This window comes from Salvelinus namaycush, chromosome 34 (genome assembly GCF_016432855.1).
Source record: "Salvelinus namaycush isolate Seneca chromosome 34, SaNama_1.0, whole genome shotgun sequence".
In the NCBI taxonomy this organism is placed as follows: Eukaryota; Metazoa; Chordata; class Actinopteri; order Salmoniformes; family Salmonidae; genus Salvelinus; species Salvelinus namaycush.
In genome coordinates, this window is record NC_052340.1 from 18318568 (window position 1) to 18339169 (window position 20602).

General features: G+C 42.7%; 1 protein-coding gene across 1 annotated transcript in view; it reads right to left on the minus strand.

The window, feature by feature from the left end:
- The window catches only part of LOC120028865 (TNF receptor-associated factor 4-like), a 52803-nt gene extending 34012 nt beyond the window's left edge, over window positions 1-18791 (minus strand). Inside the window, exon 1 of the mRNA XM_038974117.1 lies at window positions 18284-18791. Coding sequence (XP_038830045.1) covers window positions 18284-18426 — 143 coding nt within the window. The 5' untranslated portion in view covers window positions 18427-18791. The remainder of the gene's footprint in view (window positions 1-18283) is intronic.
- Window positions 18792-20602: the final 1811 nt, after the last annotated feature.

Sequence of the window (20602 nt, forward strand, 5' to 3'; positions counted from 1 at the left end):
GTAGCTTGTCTCCAGACATGCTGTTGCTCCTGTTTCCCTTATCAGCCTGAATCTGAAGCCCATATACATTCAGACAGAGACAAAAACAACCTGCCAGAGAAATCCAATCCTCTCCTTCCCTCTGTCCCCTTCTCCTTGAGCCATACATGTTTGAAACCAGCATTCAGCTGCAGCTCAAGCTGCTGTCCACTCCTCATTTCGAGGATGCATTTTCTTTGTTTAGCCAGGCGAGGCAGTGACGTCAAAAAGACTCCTTTGTCTCGAAACGAAAGCAGTGCTCCTGTTGCACGCATTCTTTAAAGCTGCTCCTGTTGCCAGGAGTGACACCATTGAGGTAAATGACAAAGCTTTTGGAATCAGAGAGACAGAGACGAGGGAGAACAGAGCGGACGATTAGCCATGTGGATTCTACTAAACAAAAACAAAGCACAATGGCCCAGTTTGGTGTGACACTATTCCTGTACATAAGTCAGTGAGTGAGTGTGAGAGAGAACACTTCAGCAGGTTTCTCTTGTTCAGCGGTATTGATTTACGGGTCCGGATGACGACTGAAAGGAACGACACGGAACCAAAGCTAAATTGAGAGGGGATGAAATTGGAAATTAATTAAGATATGAATGAGACGAGAGGCTGCAACGAGGCAAATGCTCTCTCATCCCGAACAGAGCGGTAGTGAATGATGCATCTGGCCGCGCACGTGAGTTAGTCATTTCCTCCGCTCGGCTCTTTCATAGGATCAATAGCCCGTCTGTGCAGGGGGAGGAGAAGGGAGGATGGGAGGAGGCTGAGCATTGTGCCGTGTTGACATATCTGAAATGAGCTGTGAGAGAGAAGGGACGAGGCCACAAAGACAGAGAGTGGTAGTTGTGGACTTGAGACGGTCATTGAGCTTTTAGTTAGTTGACCAACACAGTAAGTACAGCTAGCTGATGTTAAGGGACAGCAGACTTAGGGCAGGAAGGAAGGGAGCCATCATCACAATGGCCCTTTCACTGGCCAGAGGGAGGGGGGCAGGACGGAATAGCTTAGGGTTGAATGGCAATGACCTTAACATTGAAGGGGCCTCTCCCAAATAAATACTATAATTCAGGATGTGTGTATGCTTTTAGTGAAGAGCTTAACTGCTCTGCAAACACATGTTTTGCTCCATAGTGGAGCCTTTCACTGAGACAGGTGCCTCACAGGACAGGGCCGCCGCATTCTCCATGTTCCTGTACCCCTGTTCTCCTTTCAAAGCCCAGACACAAATTCCTCACATGCCTGGGCATCCACTCGGCAACCAGACCCAGTGGTCAGTCAGTCAGTCAGCTGCCTGCCTGCCTACGACTACTGAGCCTCTCACAACATAAACAATCCCTCACAGACACGCTTCTAATAGCTATCAGGACTACTGGGTTTAATAGAAAGTAGCCAGTATCCTCTCTTGGGGGAAGAAATTGTTAACTGAATTTTATACATTAATTAATGCATTATACTAGCTTAATATATGTGGGTGTCTGAGTATGTGTGTGCGCGTGTACAGAGGGGCTGTCAGCTTCACAGCCAGTGCAGTGACTTGTGCACAACTCCGACAGATTGGGGGGGGGAGTCAATTAGCACAACAGGAAGCAGTGCACAGATGTAGCCGAGTCTGCCGAGCAGTGGAATGGGTTTCGAACACCTAAGCACAAGCTGTGCCATGGCCAAGCAGACCCTCCCATGTCCGCTGTGTAACCTTGAATTGGTCATGAGGGTAATCTTCCTATCCATCCACCTCCTAACAGCCCTCATCGCTTCCCAGTTCCCACAATCCTTAACCCAGTCTCTCTCCGCTCTACATTGTCCATTAATCCTGATCTCAATTAAATGGTACAAATCGTAAAGACTACTGGCCCAGAGAAGATGGCGCTCTCTGGATTTGCTGTTGTGTAGGCTAACACATCCTGGGTTGGGTCTGCTCTGTCTGGTCTGAAGAGGCTCCAGTAGATTGCACTATGTTGTGTGGCAGACAGTGGCTATGGCGTAGTCTGAGGCGAGGGCTAGTATGTTTCACAATAAACACCTTACCTTCACATTACATGCATACCCATGCACATGTAGGCACTGGCCATGCTGGGGAGGGCTGCCAACTGGCCAGGCTCCAGCGACAAGGCTGGGACTCTGGCAGCTTGGCCCCAACATGCTCTCTATTTGAGGGGCAAGGTGCTCTGCTGCATAACTGGAATGCCTATCGCCTTTGTTGGCCTGAAGAGCTGCCAGACTCTGAGTCCTTTGAATAAGACCTCCCATAGCCACGGACAAGTCTCAGCAAGTCCCAAACCTGCTCTAGGGATGCTTTGTGCACACTTTGTTTGTAAACTCTCCTTTTGTATAAGACCAACAATGTTGATAAAGAGTTGACATGCAGAGAACAATGGCATAGGAGCATTGACTCAGGAATGTGGTCAGCGCGTTTGGAGAGGCTAGACATTTCAATGGGGGAGAAAAATCCAGCAAAGAATTTTAAGTGCTTTCCCTCGTTGAGAGGTGTGAAATTTAGTCCCAGAATAAGTACATAGATTTGCTCACATTTGCCTAGCTTAGACCAGCAATTAGCACCACCAAGGCCTTATGCCAGTGACCAAGGCATAGAAAATTACTATTTCAGAACATTCAACCAAATGACCCCCAGTTCCCACTAAGGGAGTTTGACAATAACAACTGGGCTGTCCGGTCCATGTGGAGAGAGTCTGTGTGAAGGAACTCTGCAACTTTGCAGCTGTGTGAAACAGTCCCGATAACTTTCTCTCAGCGATGTCATCATCACAGCTGGACCTCTAAAGCCCCTCAGCTTCCTCCCATGAGACCTAATGCAATGATATCATCTTGCAACGTCCTGGCTCACATCCATATAACTCCTCTCATGGTACAGTAGGTCTCATGGGAAAACCCTTAGAGAACAGTACGGCTCATGTTCTGCCAAGGAGCTGAATGAGAAAAGATGGCGCCTTTAAGTTAAATGGATGGGTGACTTCAGGTTCCAGCATACACAGTATATCACGCCACGTGAGTGACACAAATGTTCAGTGAGTATACAATACTCTCTCAAACACACACTCACACCCAGCAGCACACTCACACGTGAACACAAGCACACATCACCCTTGCAAGTGTACACGGTGTTTTACAGTTGCACCCACAACAGAAACCTCTTATCAGGGCAATAGAAATATCCTGGTGATGTAAGTTCCATTCCAAGTATTGTATTCCATAGATGTTGACAAAATACAACCTTGTTGGTTTGTTGTTTTAGTGAGGTCATCCAAAACGAACAACAAACAAAGGGTTCACGCATTCCCCAGAATACCTGAGTAAGACTAATGTTGAATAACCTAATGGAATAGAGACCAATAGTTTTTTAAATTGACCCATATACACTACCGTTAAAAAGTTTGGGGTCACTTAGAAATGTCCTCGTTTTTGAATGAAAAGCAACAAATTTTGTCCATTAAAATAACATCAAATTGATCAGAAATACAGTGTAGACATTGTTAATGTTGTAAATGACTATTGTACCTGGAAACGGCTGATTTTGTATGGAATATCTGCATAGGCGTAGAGGCCCATTATCAGCAACCATTACTCCTGTGTTCCAATGGCACGTTGTGTTAGCTAATCCAAGTTGGTAATTTTAAAAGGCTAATTAATCATTAGAAAACCCGTTTGCAATTATGTTAGCACAGCTGAAAACAGTTGTTCTTATTAAAGAAGCAATAAAACTGGCCTTCTTTAGACTAGTAGAGTATCTGGAGCATCAGCATTTGTGGGTTCGATTACAGGCTCAAAATGGCCAGAAACAAAGTACTTTCTTCTGAAACTCGTCAGTCTATTCTTGTTCTGAGAAATGAAGGCTTTTCCATGCGAGAAATTGCCAAGAAACTGAAGATCTCGTACAACGCTGTGTACTACCCCCGTCACAGAACAGCGCAAACGGTCTCTAACCAGAATAGAAAGAGGAGTGGGAGGCCCCGGTGCACAACTGAGCAAGAGGACAAGTACACATTAGACTGTCTAGTTTGAGAAATAGATGCCTCACAAGTCCTCAACTGGCAGCTTCATTAAATAGTACGCGCAAAACACCAGTCTCAACGTCAACAGTGAAGAGGCGATTCCTGGATGCTGGCCTTCTAGGAGTGATGGTTGCAGGAGTGATGGTTGCTGATAATGGGCCTCTGTAAGCCTATGTAGATATTCCATTTAAAAAAAATCCTGTTTCTAGCTAATGTAGTCATTTACAACATTAACAATGTCTACACTGTATTTCTGATCAATTTGATGTTATTTTAATGGACCAAAAATGTGCTTTTCTTTCAAAAACAAGGACATTTCTAAGTGACCCCAAACTTTTGAACGGTAGTGTATGTATAGAGGCCAAGGCCATCAAATCAGTGTGTCTATTCATGTACAGTAACGACTACTGTACCAGTTGATTTGGGTGAATGAGCACCATATAGGTCATTGAGTTATTCTGAAGGGCCGAGCTATAATTCATACTGTATGTTTGCAGAGCTCTATTTGTGATTCACCAGGTGCAGTACGCCTCTTGGCTCAGGTAGTGGGGAAGTGTAACTGACATGTTAAACTTTAAAAGATCAGTGGACTTTCACACAATGGATCACTTCAAAATCCATGCACGTGTGAGGAAGTACTGGTTTAGTTTCTCTCAATAGTGACAGCCTACATTGGGATACTTCCATGTCAGGGTATGTCCACCCTGCCTCCCTTTTACTGTATGTCACTAACTGCCTCTGTGTACTAGCTCTGGGTTGAAGATTCCTCTAGGTACAGATCTAATAATCAGCTTCCCCTCCATCAATCTTAACCGGAACCATTAGTGGGGGAAACTGAACCAAGATCACTGTCTAGGAGCAACTTCACCCTACTCCTTTGTATGGGCTACTACTGCCTCAGTGTTTCTAGAAGGATTCTAAACTTCATCATTCCCAGTTCATCAGCTGGCCTGAACAGCACTACTCAGCTTTGAGAGGTCTTCACCACCCACCCAGAGAACAGAGCAGAGCAGAGTAGACCAGAGCAGAGGCCTGGGGGCTTTCACTCCGCTAACTAAACCCCCTTCAACGAAGCACAGTGAACTACGTTTTGCTCAGCAATAGACGGAAAAAAAAAAAAAACATTCCTTCCGCATCCCCTTCTGTATCCCTGTGTGCCATACATACATGAATGTCTTTGGACACCTGTGAGGGTCTATGAAGGCCTCTGTGAAGAGACTAGAGGATGGGTGTGGGGCTGGGAACTGGAGATCCTCATTCACTGAGCCATTCATTATTAGTCCGGCTGAACCCACACACACACGCGCTTTTTCTAAGGCCCAGCTGACAGAGCAGGCCTGGCTTACACACAGAGCTGGGCACCAGTGCTCCCAGACCCCATTTAGTCCTTTAACAGGCACTAGCTAAATCCCTGGTCAAAAGTGCCTCTATTCTGCGTTTCCCTATCAAACTGCACACACAATAGACAAAAGTCAATTCATCTGGCTTTAATGGAGACCAATGACACTCATCCAGATTCCCTTGGCTGACGAGAGCCTGACCTCTATCTCTCCACTGTCTCAGACCACATCAACCATCCCCCTTTTCTTCCCTCCAAACTCTTTCCTCATTCACAATAAGCTTTTTGTGCACTCGCTTTCCCAGACAGCGGAAGGGATGGAAGGAAGAAGAGCGATGTGGGGAAGGAGAGAGGAAGTTGGAGGTTGCGGTGGCACTGAGAATGCTGGTGATGCTGCATCAAAATGGACTTCAGTGTTATTACATGTGTGGGAGACTGAGAAGCCATACAGACAAGTCAGGGAGCAGAGAGAAGAGATGAGTAGTCCTATAGCCTGCATCAGTAAAACAGCACAATCACCACATCTCATATGCTGCCAATGTTAAATTAATCATCTTCCCTCTCATAACACTCAAACTCATACTTCCTTGGCCTGTGGGGATGATTAATCACCACATGTATAAACCCCATGGCAATTTCCCAAATGGCACCAAATTCCAAAATGGCATACCAATTAGACCGTAAGCGCCTCGGGACAGTAGAGGAAGTCAGAAGTTACAGTAGGCTACCATAGTGTTGGGGAGGCCCATCCAGCAAGAAGTTACAGTAGGGTACCATAGTGTTGGGGAGGCCCATCCAGCAAGAAGTTACAGTAGGCTACCATAGTGTTGGGGAGGCCCACCCAGGAAGAAGTTAAAGTAGGCTACCATAGTGTTGGGGAGGCCCATCCAGGAAGAAGTTAAAGTAGGCTACCATAGTGTTGGGGAGGCCCATCCAGGAAGAAGTTAAAGTAGGCTACCATAGTGTTGGGGAGGCCCATCCAGGAAGAAGTTACAGTAGGCTACCATAGTGTTGGGGAGGCCCATCCAGGAAGAAGTAACAGTAGGCTACCATAGTGTTGGGGAGGCCCATCCAGGAAGAAGTTAAAGTAGGCTACCATAGTGTTGGGGAGGCCCATCCAGGAAGAAGTTAAAGTAGGCTACCATAGTGTTGGGGAGGCCCATCCAGGAAGAAGTTAAAGTAGCATACCATAGTGTTGGGGAGGCCCATCCAGGAAGAAGTTAAAGTAGGCTACCATAGTGTTGGGGAGGCCCATCCAGGAAGAAGTTAAAGTAGGCTACCATAGTGTTGGGGAGGCCCATCCAGGAAGAAGTTACAGTAGGCTACCATAGTGTTGGGGAGGCCCATCCAGGAAGAAGTAACAGTAGGCTACCATAGTGTTGGGGAGGCCCATCCAGGAAGAAGTTAAAGTAGGCTACCATAGTGTTGGGGAGGCCCATCCAGGAAGAAGTTACAGTAGGTTACCATAGTGTTGGGGAGGCCCATCCAGGAAGAAGTTAAAGTAGGCTACCATAGTGTTGGGGAGGCCCATCCAGGAAGAAGTTACAGTAGGCTACCATAGTGTTGGGGAGGCCCATCCAGGAAGAAGTAACAGTAGGCTACCATAGTGTTGGGGAGGCCCATCCAGGAAGAAGTTAAAGTAGGCTACCATAGTGTTGGGGAGGCCCATCCAGGAAGAAGTTACAGTAGGCTACCATAGTGTTGGGGAAGCCCATCCAGGAAAAAGTTACAGTAGGCTACCATAGTGTTGGGGAGGCCCATCCAGGAAGAAGTAACAGTAGGCTACCATAGTGTTGGGGAGGCCCATCCAGGAAGAAGTAACAGTAGGCTACCATAGTGTTGGGGAGGCCCATCCAGGAAGAAGTTACAGTAGGCTACCATAGTGTTGGGGAGGCCCATCCAGGAAGAAGTTACAGTAGGCTACCATAGTGTTGGGGAGGCCCATCCAGGAAGAAGTTACAGTAGGCTACCATAGTGTTGAGGAAACACATCCAGGAAGAAGTTATGGGGCAGAATAAACCAATTACTGATCCAGTCAAGGCTAGGCCGGAGCCCTGTATTATTCCCACAGAGATGACACAGTAGTGCAAGTGTGACACTGCCTTGGCTCACACACACACTAACCCAAGATATATGACTCCAAGTATCACACCATGTATGGGATGGGTTTGGCATTTAAGGCCGCTCTCACCCTATATCATGGGGATAATTTTTTTATTCTCCTTTGCTAATGAGCATTGAGCTAATTGCCCAGGCCTATGATAAGGGGTTTGACGTTAGCAACCAGGGCTGCGTTCCAAATGACACCCTATTCCCTATACAGTACACTATTTTTGAACAGTTCCATTTGGGATGCAGGCCAAGATCAGCATACAGGTATGTGACTTACAGTTGATTGCAGAAGTGATAAGCCTCAGGGCTATACTCGTTCTACTACTCCATGACTCTACATCAGAGCTGGGCCAGGGAGCCTCCAGGGCTTCTGCCTGTTGGCCTGTTGTATTTAAACATTCCTCCACTCCCTCGCTCTCTCCATGGGTGGAAAAAACAGCCCATTAGCATCACATGCTAACACGCTGACAGGCAAGCTAAGCCTTTTCATCACAAAGGGAAAGGGAAAACCTAGTCAGTTGTCCAACTGAATGTATTCAACGGAAATGTGTCTTCCGCATTTAACCCAACCCCTCTGAATCAGTGAGGTGCGGGGGCTGCCTTAATCGACATCCACGTCGTCGGCACCCGGGGAACAGTGGGTTAACTGCCTTGCTCAGGGGCAGAATGACAGATTTTGGCATGATTCAGCAAAAAAAAAAAATATTGTGTTAGTTCAAAAGTAGTGTGTGTCAGAGAAAAGGGAAAAGTTATTGTACGATAGCATATGAAAAGCGTCAAACCTGAAGCGAGGGTGTGGAGGCCACTTGTTTCAAGGGATACCATGAGGAAAAGTTGAAGATGAGATTAAACTTGGAAAGAGATGAAGGAGAGACCTGCTGAGATGTAGCCATAGATAATTCATATTTATGAGTAAGTGGAAGTGTCAATTTGGTGATTAATGCTCTAAAGTAATAAGCTATTTTTATGGCCTGTTACACAAGAGTGGTGAATCCAGGTGGGTCCCAGAGACGCTGGCAGAGCTATCAGTGTCAAAGTGAAAGCTGGCTGGCAAGCCTGGACTGATTTCGCATACTGAACACTAAAGCTGGGACTCACTGGGAGGGGATCCACTCTGTGTACAAAATGTATACAAATGACCTCATGGAGCTTTGGTATAGGCTTACTTGTGCTTGCTTCAGAATGATCCCAACTGCCCTTTGTGCAATCCCTGGGTGCGCAACTGTCTCTGTCCTCAGTTTGCACAGTGTGCTAATTAAGCAAATGGAAAAATGGAAACACACTCAGTGACTCCGCTACGTGTGGCTTTTTACTGGGTTAATCAATTGACTAGATTCATTTCTGTGTGAGATCGATGGAGGGGTGAAGTGGCTGTCAAATAAACCCCTGTCAGCTGGACCAATAGGATCCCGACAGATGAAGAGTAAAGTCGTTGTGGACAGACCTCTGAGGCACTAAAATGTTTTAGAAGACAAAATACCATTCAGAATAACAGTGTGATGTTTGGTAGGCTACCTGAGAAAACAATGTGTTATGAAAGCAGAGCCCCCCCTCTCTTGGCTGCGCTACAGTTTAACAAGCTTACCAAGTCAATAATGTCACTGACATTGTAAGTCACTGACATTGTATGTGTCCAAAATGCCACCCTATTCCCTATACAGGCACAACTTTCGACCAGGGCCCATAGTGCTATGGTCAAAAGTAGTGCACTATGTAAGGAATAGAGTGCCATTTGGGAAGCATACTAGGTCACCAACATTGAAATGGAAAGCGATAAAAACTTGAGCTGAACAAATAGTGCAATCAATTCCCCATTAACACTGAATATAACTGGTAGTAACATTAGTCACTCTACGAATCCACAAAATAGGTGCAGATGATTTCTCTCCCTGATAGTCTGGTTGTCCCCACTTCACAGTATACTGCAGCTGCAACTGACTGTTGAATCGTGCTCTCTTTGTCTGTTATGATCACGAGTCGTCACTACTTTACAAAAACACTGGCTTGGTCTTTTTTTGTCTTGAAAAAAATCTATATTCTGTGCGTCTTTGTGTTTTAAAAAGAGTCATTGCGTGGGATGCAGGGAGTAAAGGATTTGTATTCTCTGTTCACTACTGGAGAAGAGAACACAGACAGGGAGGCCTCTGAGGTAGACACAAAGCCGCAGGCAAAAGGCATTGACCACCAACGATCTCTTACTCTTCAACTGTCTCTCTCTTTCTATATACGAGCTTGTCATCCTGATACAGTATATTTGGAGAGCTTTGTCTTCAGACATCTTATTAAGATGGGCTCCTGAGTGGCGCAGCGGTCTAAGGCACTGCATCTCAGTGCTAGAGGCATCACTACAGACACCCTGGTTCGAATCCAGGCTGTATCACAACCGGCCGTGATTGGGAGCCCCATAGGGTGGCACACAATTGGCCCAGCGTCGTCCGAGTTTGGCCGATGTAGGCCGTCATTGTAAATAAGAATTTGTTCTCAACTGGCTTGCCTAGTTAAATAAAAATATGTTTATATACAGTGCCTTCATACCCCTTGACTTATTCTACATTTTGTTGTTTAAAAGCCTGATTTCAAAATGTATTTTTTTTTTTTACCCATTTAGAGATGTTTGCAAATTTATTGAAAATGAAATTCAGAAATATCTCATGTACATAAGTATTCACACCCCTGAGACAATACTTTGTCTCGAAGAGCTTTCCACACCTAATTATGAAACATTTGCCCATTCTTCTTTTCAAAATTCTTCAATCTCTGTCAAATTGGTTATTGATCATTGCTAGACAACCATTTTCAGGTCTTGCCATAGATTTTTAAGTAGATTTAAGTCCAACTGTAACTAGACCACTCAGTAACATTCACTGTCTTCTTGGTAAGAAACTCCAGTGTAGATTTGGCCTTGGGCTTTAGGTTATTGTCCTGCTGAAAGGTAAATTAATCTCCCAGTATCTGGTGGCAAGCAGACTGAACCAGATTTTCATCTAGGATTTTGCCTGTGCTTAGCTTCATTCGTTTCTTTCTTAGCTTGAAAAACTCACCAGTCCTTAACGACGACAAGCATACCCATAGCATGATATACAGCCGCCACCAATATCCTTGAAAATAAGTGGTAATGTATTGGATTTGCCACAAACATAACACATAATTGCTTTGCCACATTTTTTGCAGTATTACTTTAGTGCCTTGTTGCAAACAGGATGCATGTTTTGATATATTTGTATTCTGTATAGGCTTCCTTCTTTCCACTCTGCTATTTAGGTTAGTATTGTTGATTAACTACAATGTTGTTGATCCATCCTCAGTTCTATCACAGCCATTAAACTCTGTAACTGTTTTGAAGTAAACATTGGCCTTATGGTGAAATCCCTGAGCGGTTTCCTTCCTCTCTGGCAACTGAGTTAGGAAGAACGCCTGTATCTTTGTAGTGACTGAGTGTATTGATACACCATCCAAAGTGTAACTAATAATGTAATAATGTATAATAATAATAATTTAACTAACACTTCACCATGCTCAAAGGGATAATCATTGTCTGCTTAATTCTTTTTTACACATCTACCAATTGGCACCCTTCTTTGCGAGGCATTGGAAAATCTCCCTGGTCTTTGTGGTTGAATTTGTGTTTGAAATTCACTGCTCGACTGAGGGACTATACAGATCATTTTATGTGTGGGGTACAGAGATGAGGCAGTCCTTAAAAAAACATGTTAAACATTATTATTGCACACAGAGCGAGTCCATGCAACTTATGCGAGATGTTAGGTACATTTTTACCGCTGAACTTATTCAGGCTTGCCATAACAAAGGGGTTGAATATTTATTGACTCAAGACATTCCAGCTTTTAATTTTTAATTAATTTGCAAAAATGTTCTTAAACATAATTCCACTTTGACATTATTGGGTATTGTGTTTAGGCCAGTGACACACAATCTAAATTTAATCCATTTTAAATTCAGTATGTAACACAAATGTGGACAAAGTCATGGGGTGTGAATACTTTCTGAAGGCACTGTACACTACATAACCAAAAGCATGTGGACACCTGCTCGTCAAATAAATGATAAATTAAAAAAACATTTTTCTCCGAAACATGTGTGCCACAATTATTGGCACCCCTAATAATTCTGAGTAAAATTCTGAGTATAATCTAACTGAAGTATATTCCCATTCATATTTTACGCTTTTAAGTTCACCTGAGTGATTAAGAACACTTAAGTGGTAAGCCATGACTTCCTGTTTCACTGGGGTATAAATATGAGGTGACACACAGGCCAAGTTCCCATAGTCATCCATCACTATGGGAAAGACCCGAGAATACAGTAATGATGTGTGACAAAAGGTTGTTTAGCTGCACAAAAGAGGAAATGGCTATAAGAAAATAGCTCAATGGTTGAAAATGCCCATTTCCACTATCAGGGCAATAATTTAGAAGTTTAAAGCAACTGGAGATGTTAACAATCGCCCTGGAAGAGGACGTGTGTCTATATTGACCCCACGCACAATGAGGAGGATGGTTCGAGTGGCCAGAAAAATCTCCAAGGATCACAGCTGGAGAATTGCAGGGATTAATTGGGTCTTGGGGTCAGAAAGTCTCCAAAACTACGATCAGATGCCACTTACATAAACGCAAGTTGTTTGGGAGTGTTGCCATAAAAAAGCCTTTGCTGTCATCAAACAACAATTTCAAGCGCCTACTGTTTGCCTAATGTTACTGGAACTTTCAATGGGACCGGGTTCTATGGTCAGATGAGACCAAAATAGAGCTTTTTGGAAACAATCACCAGAGGTGGGTTTGGCGTAGACAGAATGTACCTCATCCCCACTGTGAAGTATGGTGGTGGATCTTTGACGTTGTGGGGATGTTTTTCTTCAAAAGGCCCTGGATAACATGTTAGGACACATGGTATCATGGACTTCAAGTACCAGCAGATATTAAATAAAACCTGATTGCCTCTACTAGGAAGTTTAAACTGGGCTGTGGTTGGATCTTCCAGCAGGACAACGATCCAAAGCACACCTCAAAATCAACACAAAAATGGTTCACTGACCACAGAATCAAGGTTTTGCCATGGCCATCCCAGTCTCCTGACCTAAACCCCATAGAAAACCTATGGGATGAGCTGAAGAGGAGAGTCCACAAGCGTGGACCTCGGAATCTGACGGATCTGGAGAGATTCTGTATGGAGGAGTGGTCTCAAATCCCTTGCCATGTGTTCTCCAACCTAATTACACATTATAGGAGAAGACTCAGAGATGTTATCTTGGCAAAGGGAGGTTGCACAAAGTATTGAATGAAGGGGTGCCAATAATTGTGGCACACATATATTTGTTTTATGATAAGAATGTATTTTTTCTTTCAATTACTTTACTTTAATTAAATAAATAAAATTTCACAGCCTGTTTTGCTCATTTTACCAAGGGTGCCAATATTAGTGGAAAGCACTGTATATGTTTAAATAATAGTGCCAGAAATGATCAAATAAAAAAGTGCAATAATGCCTTAATGTTTTTGTTGAATTTCATTTTTGACAAGACATGGCTCAAGTCCTAGGATAATATCTACAGCACCATGAATAAGCAGCAAATTTGGTCAAACTAGCTGCAAACCTGTGCTTATGACTTATTTGACTGACAGTGTCAACATCAGCCATGTTTACAGTGTGCAGCTGGGAGGGAGGAAGACAAGTCATTCCTGGTACGCATCCCAAATGGCACCCTATTTCCTACATAATGCACTACTTTCAACCAGGGCCCAAAGGTCTCTTGTCAAAAGTATTCCACTATGTAGAGAACAGGGTGCTATTTAGGACGTGTGGAGAACTAGATCAGACCTATACGGTGAAAAAAAGATCCCACTTCTGGTTGTCTCTGGCAATGAAGTGAAATGCAACAACATAAAGGGGAACCATAACTGCCATAACTGAAATATGTCCAGCCATTGTCTACTCAAACAATAACACAGAAGCTGTGTTCCAAGATGACGTAGCACAAAGTTCAGGTAGACCCACCTCTGCTTCCTGCATCCTGCAATAAACAACTACAAGAGGGTTTAATTGAAATCCAATTAAATATACATAAAGTAGGACCCCCAAGTATTTCAGCCATCTTTCAATGGGGGCTGGGAGGGATGTGGTAGGGGTGAAGGGGTATGAGAACCTCAAGTGGCTCAAAACTAAATCTAAAATAGTTGCCAAAATGAAACACTGTATGTCTCCCAAATAGCACCCTACCCTACCTATCAGTGTTTCCCAACCATGGTCCTCGGGTACCCCCAAGAGTACACATTTTTATTGTAACCCTGGACAAGCACACCTGATTCAACTTGTCAACTAATCATCAGGCCCTCAATGAGCTGAATGAGGTGTGTTTGTCCAGGGCTACAATGAAAAGGTGTACTGTTATGCTCGAGGACCAGGGTTTGGATACACTGCCCTATATACTGCAGTGCATTACTTCTGACCAGAGCCATAAGGGGCCCTGGTCAAAAGTAGTGCACTATATAGGGGATAGGGTGCAATTTCTCTATTTTTCTCTCTCCATTGTTGGGAAGGGCCTGTAAGTAAGCATTTCACTGGTTGTTTATGAAGCAAATGACAAATAAAATGATTACAAAGAGATTTGAAGCATACACACGTGGACAAATACAAATACAAATACACGCAGACATATTTCCATGCAGGCTCACACACATAAACAGACAAAGTGCCTCTCCCCTCTCTCTGTCCCTGATCCTGAGGTCTTAACATTAAATAATGTGTCATGGTAGGGGACTACAGCTAGAATGGCATCAAAGTCTGAAACATTTCTCCCTCATCACAGCACTGAATCTCTGACAGTTTATTATCTGAAACATATATGTATAATATTACAATTGCATTGGGCCAAATGATGATACAAGCAAGCAATTGTTTTCTCTTCTGTTTTGTGGCCTTTTGGAGCTTGAGTTCTCATTGGTGGATCCCAGACTACTGCCAGTTGGGCCAATTTGAATTCAGTAATGGAAAATTTAAAAAAAAACTGACTTCATGAGAGATTTGCATGTATATAGAACACCCCCAACGGCTGGCTACATTTGGCTAATCTAAAGGAATAAAGTTGACATGGGTGAAACTTTCCAAGGAGTGAATGTTGAAATATGTTATAAACATTTTCAATACCATTAAGGTTTAAGGCAGTGGTATTCAACCTTTTTCAATGGGGACCCCATTTCTTTCCCCATTTATACACCATTATTTCCCTGCAATAATTTATTGTGACCCCACCTCAAATATAATGACAACCTTATGTCATGCAATACTTATGTCATGCAATAAAATGCAAATTAATTACTTAAAAATCATACAATGTGATTTTCTGGATTTTTGTTTTAGATTCCGTCTCTCACAGTTGAAGTGTACCTATGATAGAAATTACAGACCTCTACATGCTTTGTAAGTAGGAAAACCTGCAAAATCGGCAGTGTATTAAATACTTGGCCTCCCCACTGTCTATATTTTATAAGACTAATCGAACCATCTAGTAGCTGGTTCCCGCCGAAGTTTCCCTCAGGATAGCTGGCGCTCGAAGTCTATGTATATATACGGTAGTGTGTGTGTGTGTGTGTGTGTGTGTGTGTATATACATATATATCCAAATATATTAAAAATACACACACTACCGTTAAAAAGTTTGGGGTCACTTAGAAATGTCCTTGTTTTTGAAAGAAAATCAAATTTTTGGTCCATTAAAATAACATCAAATTGATCAGAAATACAGTGCAGACATTGTTAATGTTGTAAATGACTATTGTAGCTGGAAACGGCTGATTTTTAATGGAATATCTACATAGGGGTACAGAGGCCCATTATCAGCAACCATCACTCCTGTGTTCCAATGGCACGTTGTGTTAGCTAATCCAAGTTTATCATTTTAAAAGGCTAATTGATCATTAGAAAACCCTTTTGCAATTATGTTAGCACAGCTGAAAACTGTTGTTCTGATTAAAGAAGCAATAAAACTGGCTTTTAGACTCATTGAGTATCTGGAGCATCAGCATTTGTGGGTTCAATTACAGGCTCAAAATGGCCAGAAACAAAGTACTTTCTTCTGAAACTCGTCAGTCTATTCTTGTTCTGAGAAATTATGGCTATTCCATGCGAGAAATTGCCAAGAAGCTGAAGATCTCATACAACGCTGTGTACTACTCCCTTCACAGAACAGCGCAAACGGTCTCTAACCAGAATAGAAAGAGGAGTGGGAGGCCCCGGTGCACAACTGAGCAAGAGGACAAGTACATTAGACTGTCTAGTTTGAGAAACAGACTCCTCACAAGTCCTCAACTGGCAGCATCATTAAATAGTACAGGCGAAACGCCAGTCTCAATGTCAACAGTGAAGAGGCGACTCCGAGATGCTGGCCTTCTAGGCAGAGTTGCAAAGAGAAAGCCATATCTCAGACTGGCCAATAAAAAGAAAAGATGGGCAAAAGAACACAGACACTGGACAGAGGAACTCTGCCTAGAAGGCCAGCATCCCGGAGTCGCCTCTTCACTGTTGACGTTGAGACTGGTGTTTTGCGGGTATCTGAGCTGTTCTTACCATAATATGGACTTTGTCTTTTACCAAATAGGGCTATCTTCCTACCTTGAAACAACTCAACTGATTGGCTCAAACACATTAAGGAAAGAAATTCCACAAATTAACTTTTAACAAGGCACACCTGTTAATTGAAATGCATTCCAGGTGACTACCTCATGAAGCTGGTTAAGAGAATGCCAAGAGTGTGCAAAGCTGTCATCAAGGCAAAGTGTGGCCACTGAATAATCTAAAATCTATTATATATTTTGATTTGTTTAACACTTTTTTGGTTTCTACATGATTCCATATGTGTTATTTCATAGTTTGATGTCTTCAATATTGTTCTACAATGTAGAAAATAGTAAACATATATTAAAACCCTTGAATGAGTAGGTGTGTCCAAAATCTGGACTGGATATATATATAATATAGTACCAGTCCAGATTTTGTACACACCTACTCATATATATACACACACACAGTGCCTTCGGGAAGTATTCAGACACCTTGAATTTTTGCATATTTTGTTACGTTACAGCCTTATTCTAGAATGGAGTAAAATAATTATAATATATAAATTATAAGCAATCTACACACAATACCTCATAATGACAAAGTGAAAACAGGTTTAAAGAAATAAACAGAAATATCTTATTTACATAAATATTCAGAACCTTTGCTATGAGACTCAAAATTGAACTCAGGTGTATCCTGTTTCCATTGATCATCCTTCAGATGTTTCTACAACTTTATTGGAGAAGGGCCTTGGTCAGGGAGGTGACCAAGAACCCGATGGTCACTCTGACAGAGCTCCAGAGTTCCTCTGTAGAGATAGGAGAACCTTCCAAAAGGACAACCATCTTTGCTGCACTCCACCAATCAGGCCTTTATGGTAGAGTGGCCAGACAGAAGCCACTCCTCAGTAAAAGGCACATGACAGCCTGCTTGGAGTTTGCCAAAAGGCACCTAAAGGACTCAGACCATGAGAAACAAGATTCTCTGGTCAGATGAAACCAAGAGTGAACTCTTTGGCCTGAATACCAAGCGTCACGTCGAGGAAACCTGGAACCATCAATACATGGAAGTATGGTGGTGGCAGCATCATGCTGTGGGGATGTTTTTCAGCGGCAGGGACTGGGAGATAGGTTATGATCGAGGCAAAGATGAACAGAGGAAAGTACAGAGAGATCCTTGATGAAAACCTGCTCCAGAGCACTCAGGACCTCAGACTGCAGCAAAGGTTCACCTTCCAACAGGACAACAACCATAAGCACACAACCAAGACAACGCAGGAGTGGCTTCGGGACAAGTCTCTAAATGTCCTTGAGTGGCCCAGCCAGAGCCAGAACTTGAACCCGATCAAACATCTCTGGAAAGACCTGAAAATAGCTGTGCAGCAACGCTCCCCATCCAAACTAACAGAGCTTGAGAGGATCTGCAGAGACGAATGGGAGAAACTCCCCAAATACAGGTGTACCAAGCTTGTAGCGTTATACCCAAGAAGAATCTAGGTTGTAATCGCTGCCAAAGGTGCTTCAACAAAGTACTGAATAAAGGGTCTGAATACTTATGTAAATGTAATATTTCCGTTTTTTTATTTCTAATACATTTGCCAAAATTTCTACAAACCTGTTTTTGCTTTGTCATTATAGGGTATTGTGTGTGTAGATTCATGTGGGGGGGGGGGGAATAATTGTATCAATTTTAGAATAAGGCTGTAATGTAACAAAATGTGAAAACAGTCAATGGGTCTGAATACTTTCCGAATGCACTGTATATGTATATATATATATATATATTTTTTTGTTGCATTTTGACATAGACTTTGGAAACCACTGGTTTAAAGAACACTGAAAAAACTTGCTTTCAGACCTCTCTCTCTCTCTCTCTGTGTAGGCTACATCTTGTCTCACACTGTAGGAACTAATCATAAATGTCAAGTTTCAGTTGGAAAGTATATATGTAAACATATCCTGTAGGTGTGTCCTTCCTTTGTAAGGCCTTTGCACTCACAGGTGAAACAATATTATATGTAAAAGGAAGTGGTGTTGACTTGCCCTTAAGGCTTTGTGTGTACAGAACACATTACAATGTAATATCATTATTACAATCCAATAGGCTAATCGCTCTGAATCTGGAATATGACACACACACACACACACACAGATACATTCAGAGAGAGAGAGAGCGAGACAGACACACACAGAAAGACATACAGAAACACAGACACAGACCAACAGCTTACCTTAAAAATTCTTGTAGACAGGTGTCACAAAATCGGTGGCCACACGTAGAAACTTGAACAGGGTCTCGCATGGCTTTACTGCATAAGGGACATTGAAACCGTCTCTTCGGTTTCTCCAGAAACTTGTAATCAAACCCCGGCATTGCTGCAGGATGAGTAGAAATACACTGCTGATTAATGTCTCTCCCTTCGCCTTTGTGTCCTGTCCACCTATGCGATTTGTGGTATGATGCCACCAATGTCTCTCTTCTGATGGCCGTCACCAGAGAGATTCTCAGATATTCATGTCCCCTTCGCCAGCCAGCGACAGATCGGTTTGCGAGACGAAATTATTGACCGATTCAGCTCCGCTGTCTCTCCAGCAACCGGGTGACCGAGTGCATGGAAACAAAGGGAATCCTCGACAGTATAAACGTTATTGCATCAAAACCTGGCGATGTCTTCTTCTGACAATATTCATCTGGGTCTATAAATGCAGGAAAATCGTCCGCATGTCTCTCGGCAGAGGTAACACTGACAGATTAAAGACAATGCCCTCATCCCATCTGTTTAGGTACATACCCCCGCCTACTATTTTTCTTGCGGGAGGAGTCGAAAGTGAAATCAACATAGCCTATCTGCTTTTCTATGCTATGAGTCAATGATATCTCCTCCTTTGATTTGATTTATTTGTCAGCTATTTAATTCAAGTCTTTTTTTTATGAAATTAATGATAATCTAAAATGAATGGAAATAATGTATGCTTTCACCTGCAAATTGTGACTTTAATTAAATAGCTTGAAAGGAGCATGTTCACTTAAAAAAGGGTACAAATACAGTATCTAATGTTCAATAAAAAAGTGAAATATGTTTTGACTCCCTAAAGTCTGCACAGAAAACATAACATGTATTGATGAATTGACCCTAGGTAGACACATTAATCACTAATTAGGAAAAACTGCCCTCTGGTGGTGAAACTGAAAAATAAGAGCCTGATATTCATGGATTGCAGATAAATATGATCATCAATATGAAACATTGACTTCGATAATGGTTTCGAATGACAGGACAATAACTTGTCTTTAAAACCTTTACAATTGTGTCCATTTACAATTATTCAATAGCCATAGGTTGTCATCACCAACCTTGTTGCTTCAGGATTACATCATCACACAGGCACATACTCTTTCTTCAAATAACTGGCGAAAGTCCGCCACAGCATTATAGTATTACTAAATCATAGACCCTGTCAACAATAAAGTACCACAGTATGAGTCATAATACCCATAAAACCTAGCGGTCAAACAGGGAAATGGTTGCAATCGTTTTTCCACCATTCATTTTTCCCATAGGGGATTTTAGAAACACTTAAAATCAGGGCTGTGGTTTGTGTAGGCTTACCCTGGCGTGACGTTTTAATAACCATGTAAATCTCTCTATACTAGACAGTGACCCACCTTTTTTGCACTACAGTTTACTCACCATCTCAGCCTGTTTGGAGGCTTTCCAGCGTAAGATCAAGCCAGTGCACGCATCCCAAATAGCACACTTTTCCCTATATAGTGCACTATTTTTGACCAGGGCCTATATGGCTCCGTTCATAAGTAGTGCACTATGTAGAGAATAGGGTGCCCTTTGGGATGAAGCCAGTGTTATAATTAAGCACATCATATCAAACGGACTCATGCCTATGACACACACAGCTGAAGAGACAATATTGACTCTTAATGTGTCTCTCATACCTGTGCCATGCTTTGTTAGTGACCCTTCCACATCAAAAATCTTAAACAATCTATGAACACTTGAGGGTTGAAAGGTCCATGTGTCTTGAATTGCATTTACTATAGAAGTGGCCTCCTTTAGTCAACAGCCTTAAAGAAACTTTCACTGTTCATGTGTTGTGTAAAAGTACCTTACTATGACACTAAACAAACCATGTCTTATTGTAAATGAAAACAAAAGTTACTAATCCAATTGATGAGGACTAATCCTAAAAGCACAATGAGAGCCACTGATAATGTGCTCAAGATTTAAAGTGCCGTACTTGTTTGCTTCATTTGACTGACGAGTCAGTTGGTAGGCTCACACTGTAGTGGCAGTCCTAAACATTGTTTTGTCTAACTAAATACTGGGTAAATAAAGCTACCAAACCAGTTAGACATCCTGGGACTGTGTGTCATGCTATCATTCTAACCTCGCTGGTGAGAGAAGACAAAACCTTACTGCATGACAGCTCCCCAATGACCTCCTCCTGCAATCTCACTCCAATACTTTTGGTAGAGCATTATATTAGCTACACAAGCTTAGGAAGCTAAATAAACTCAGCAAAAAAAGAAATGT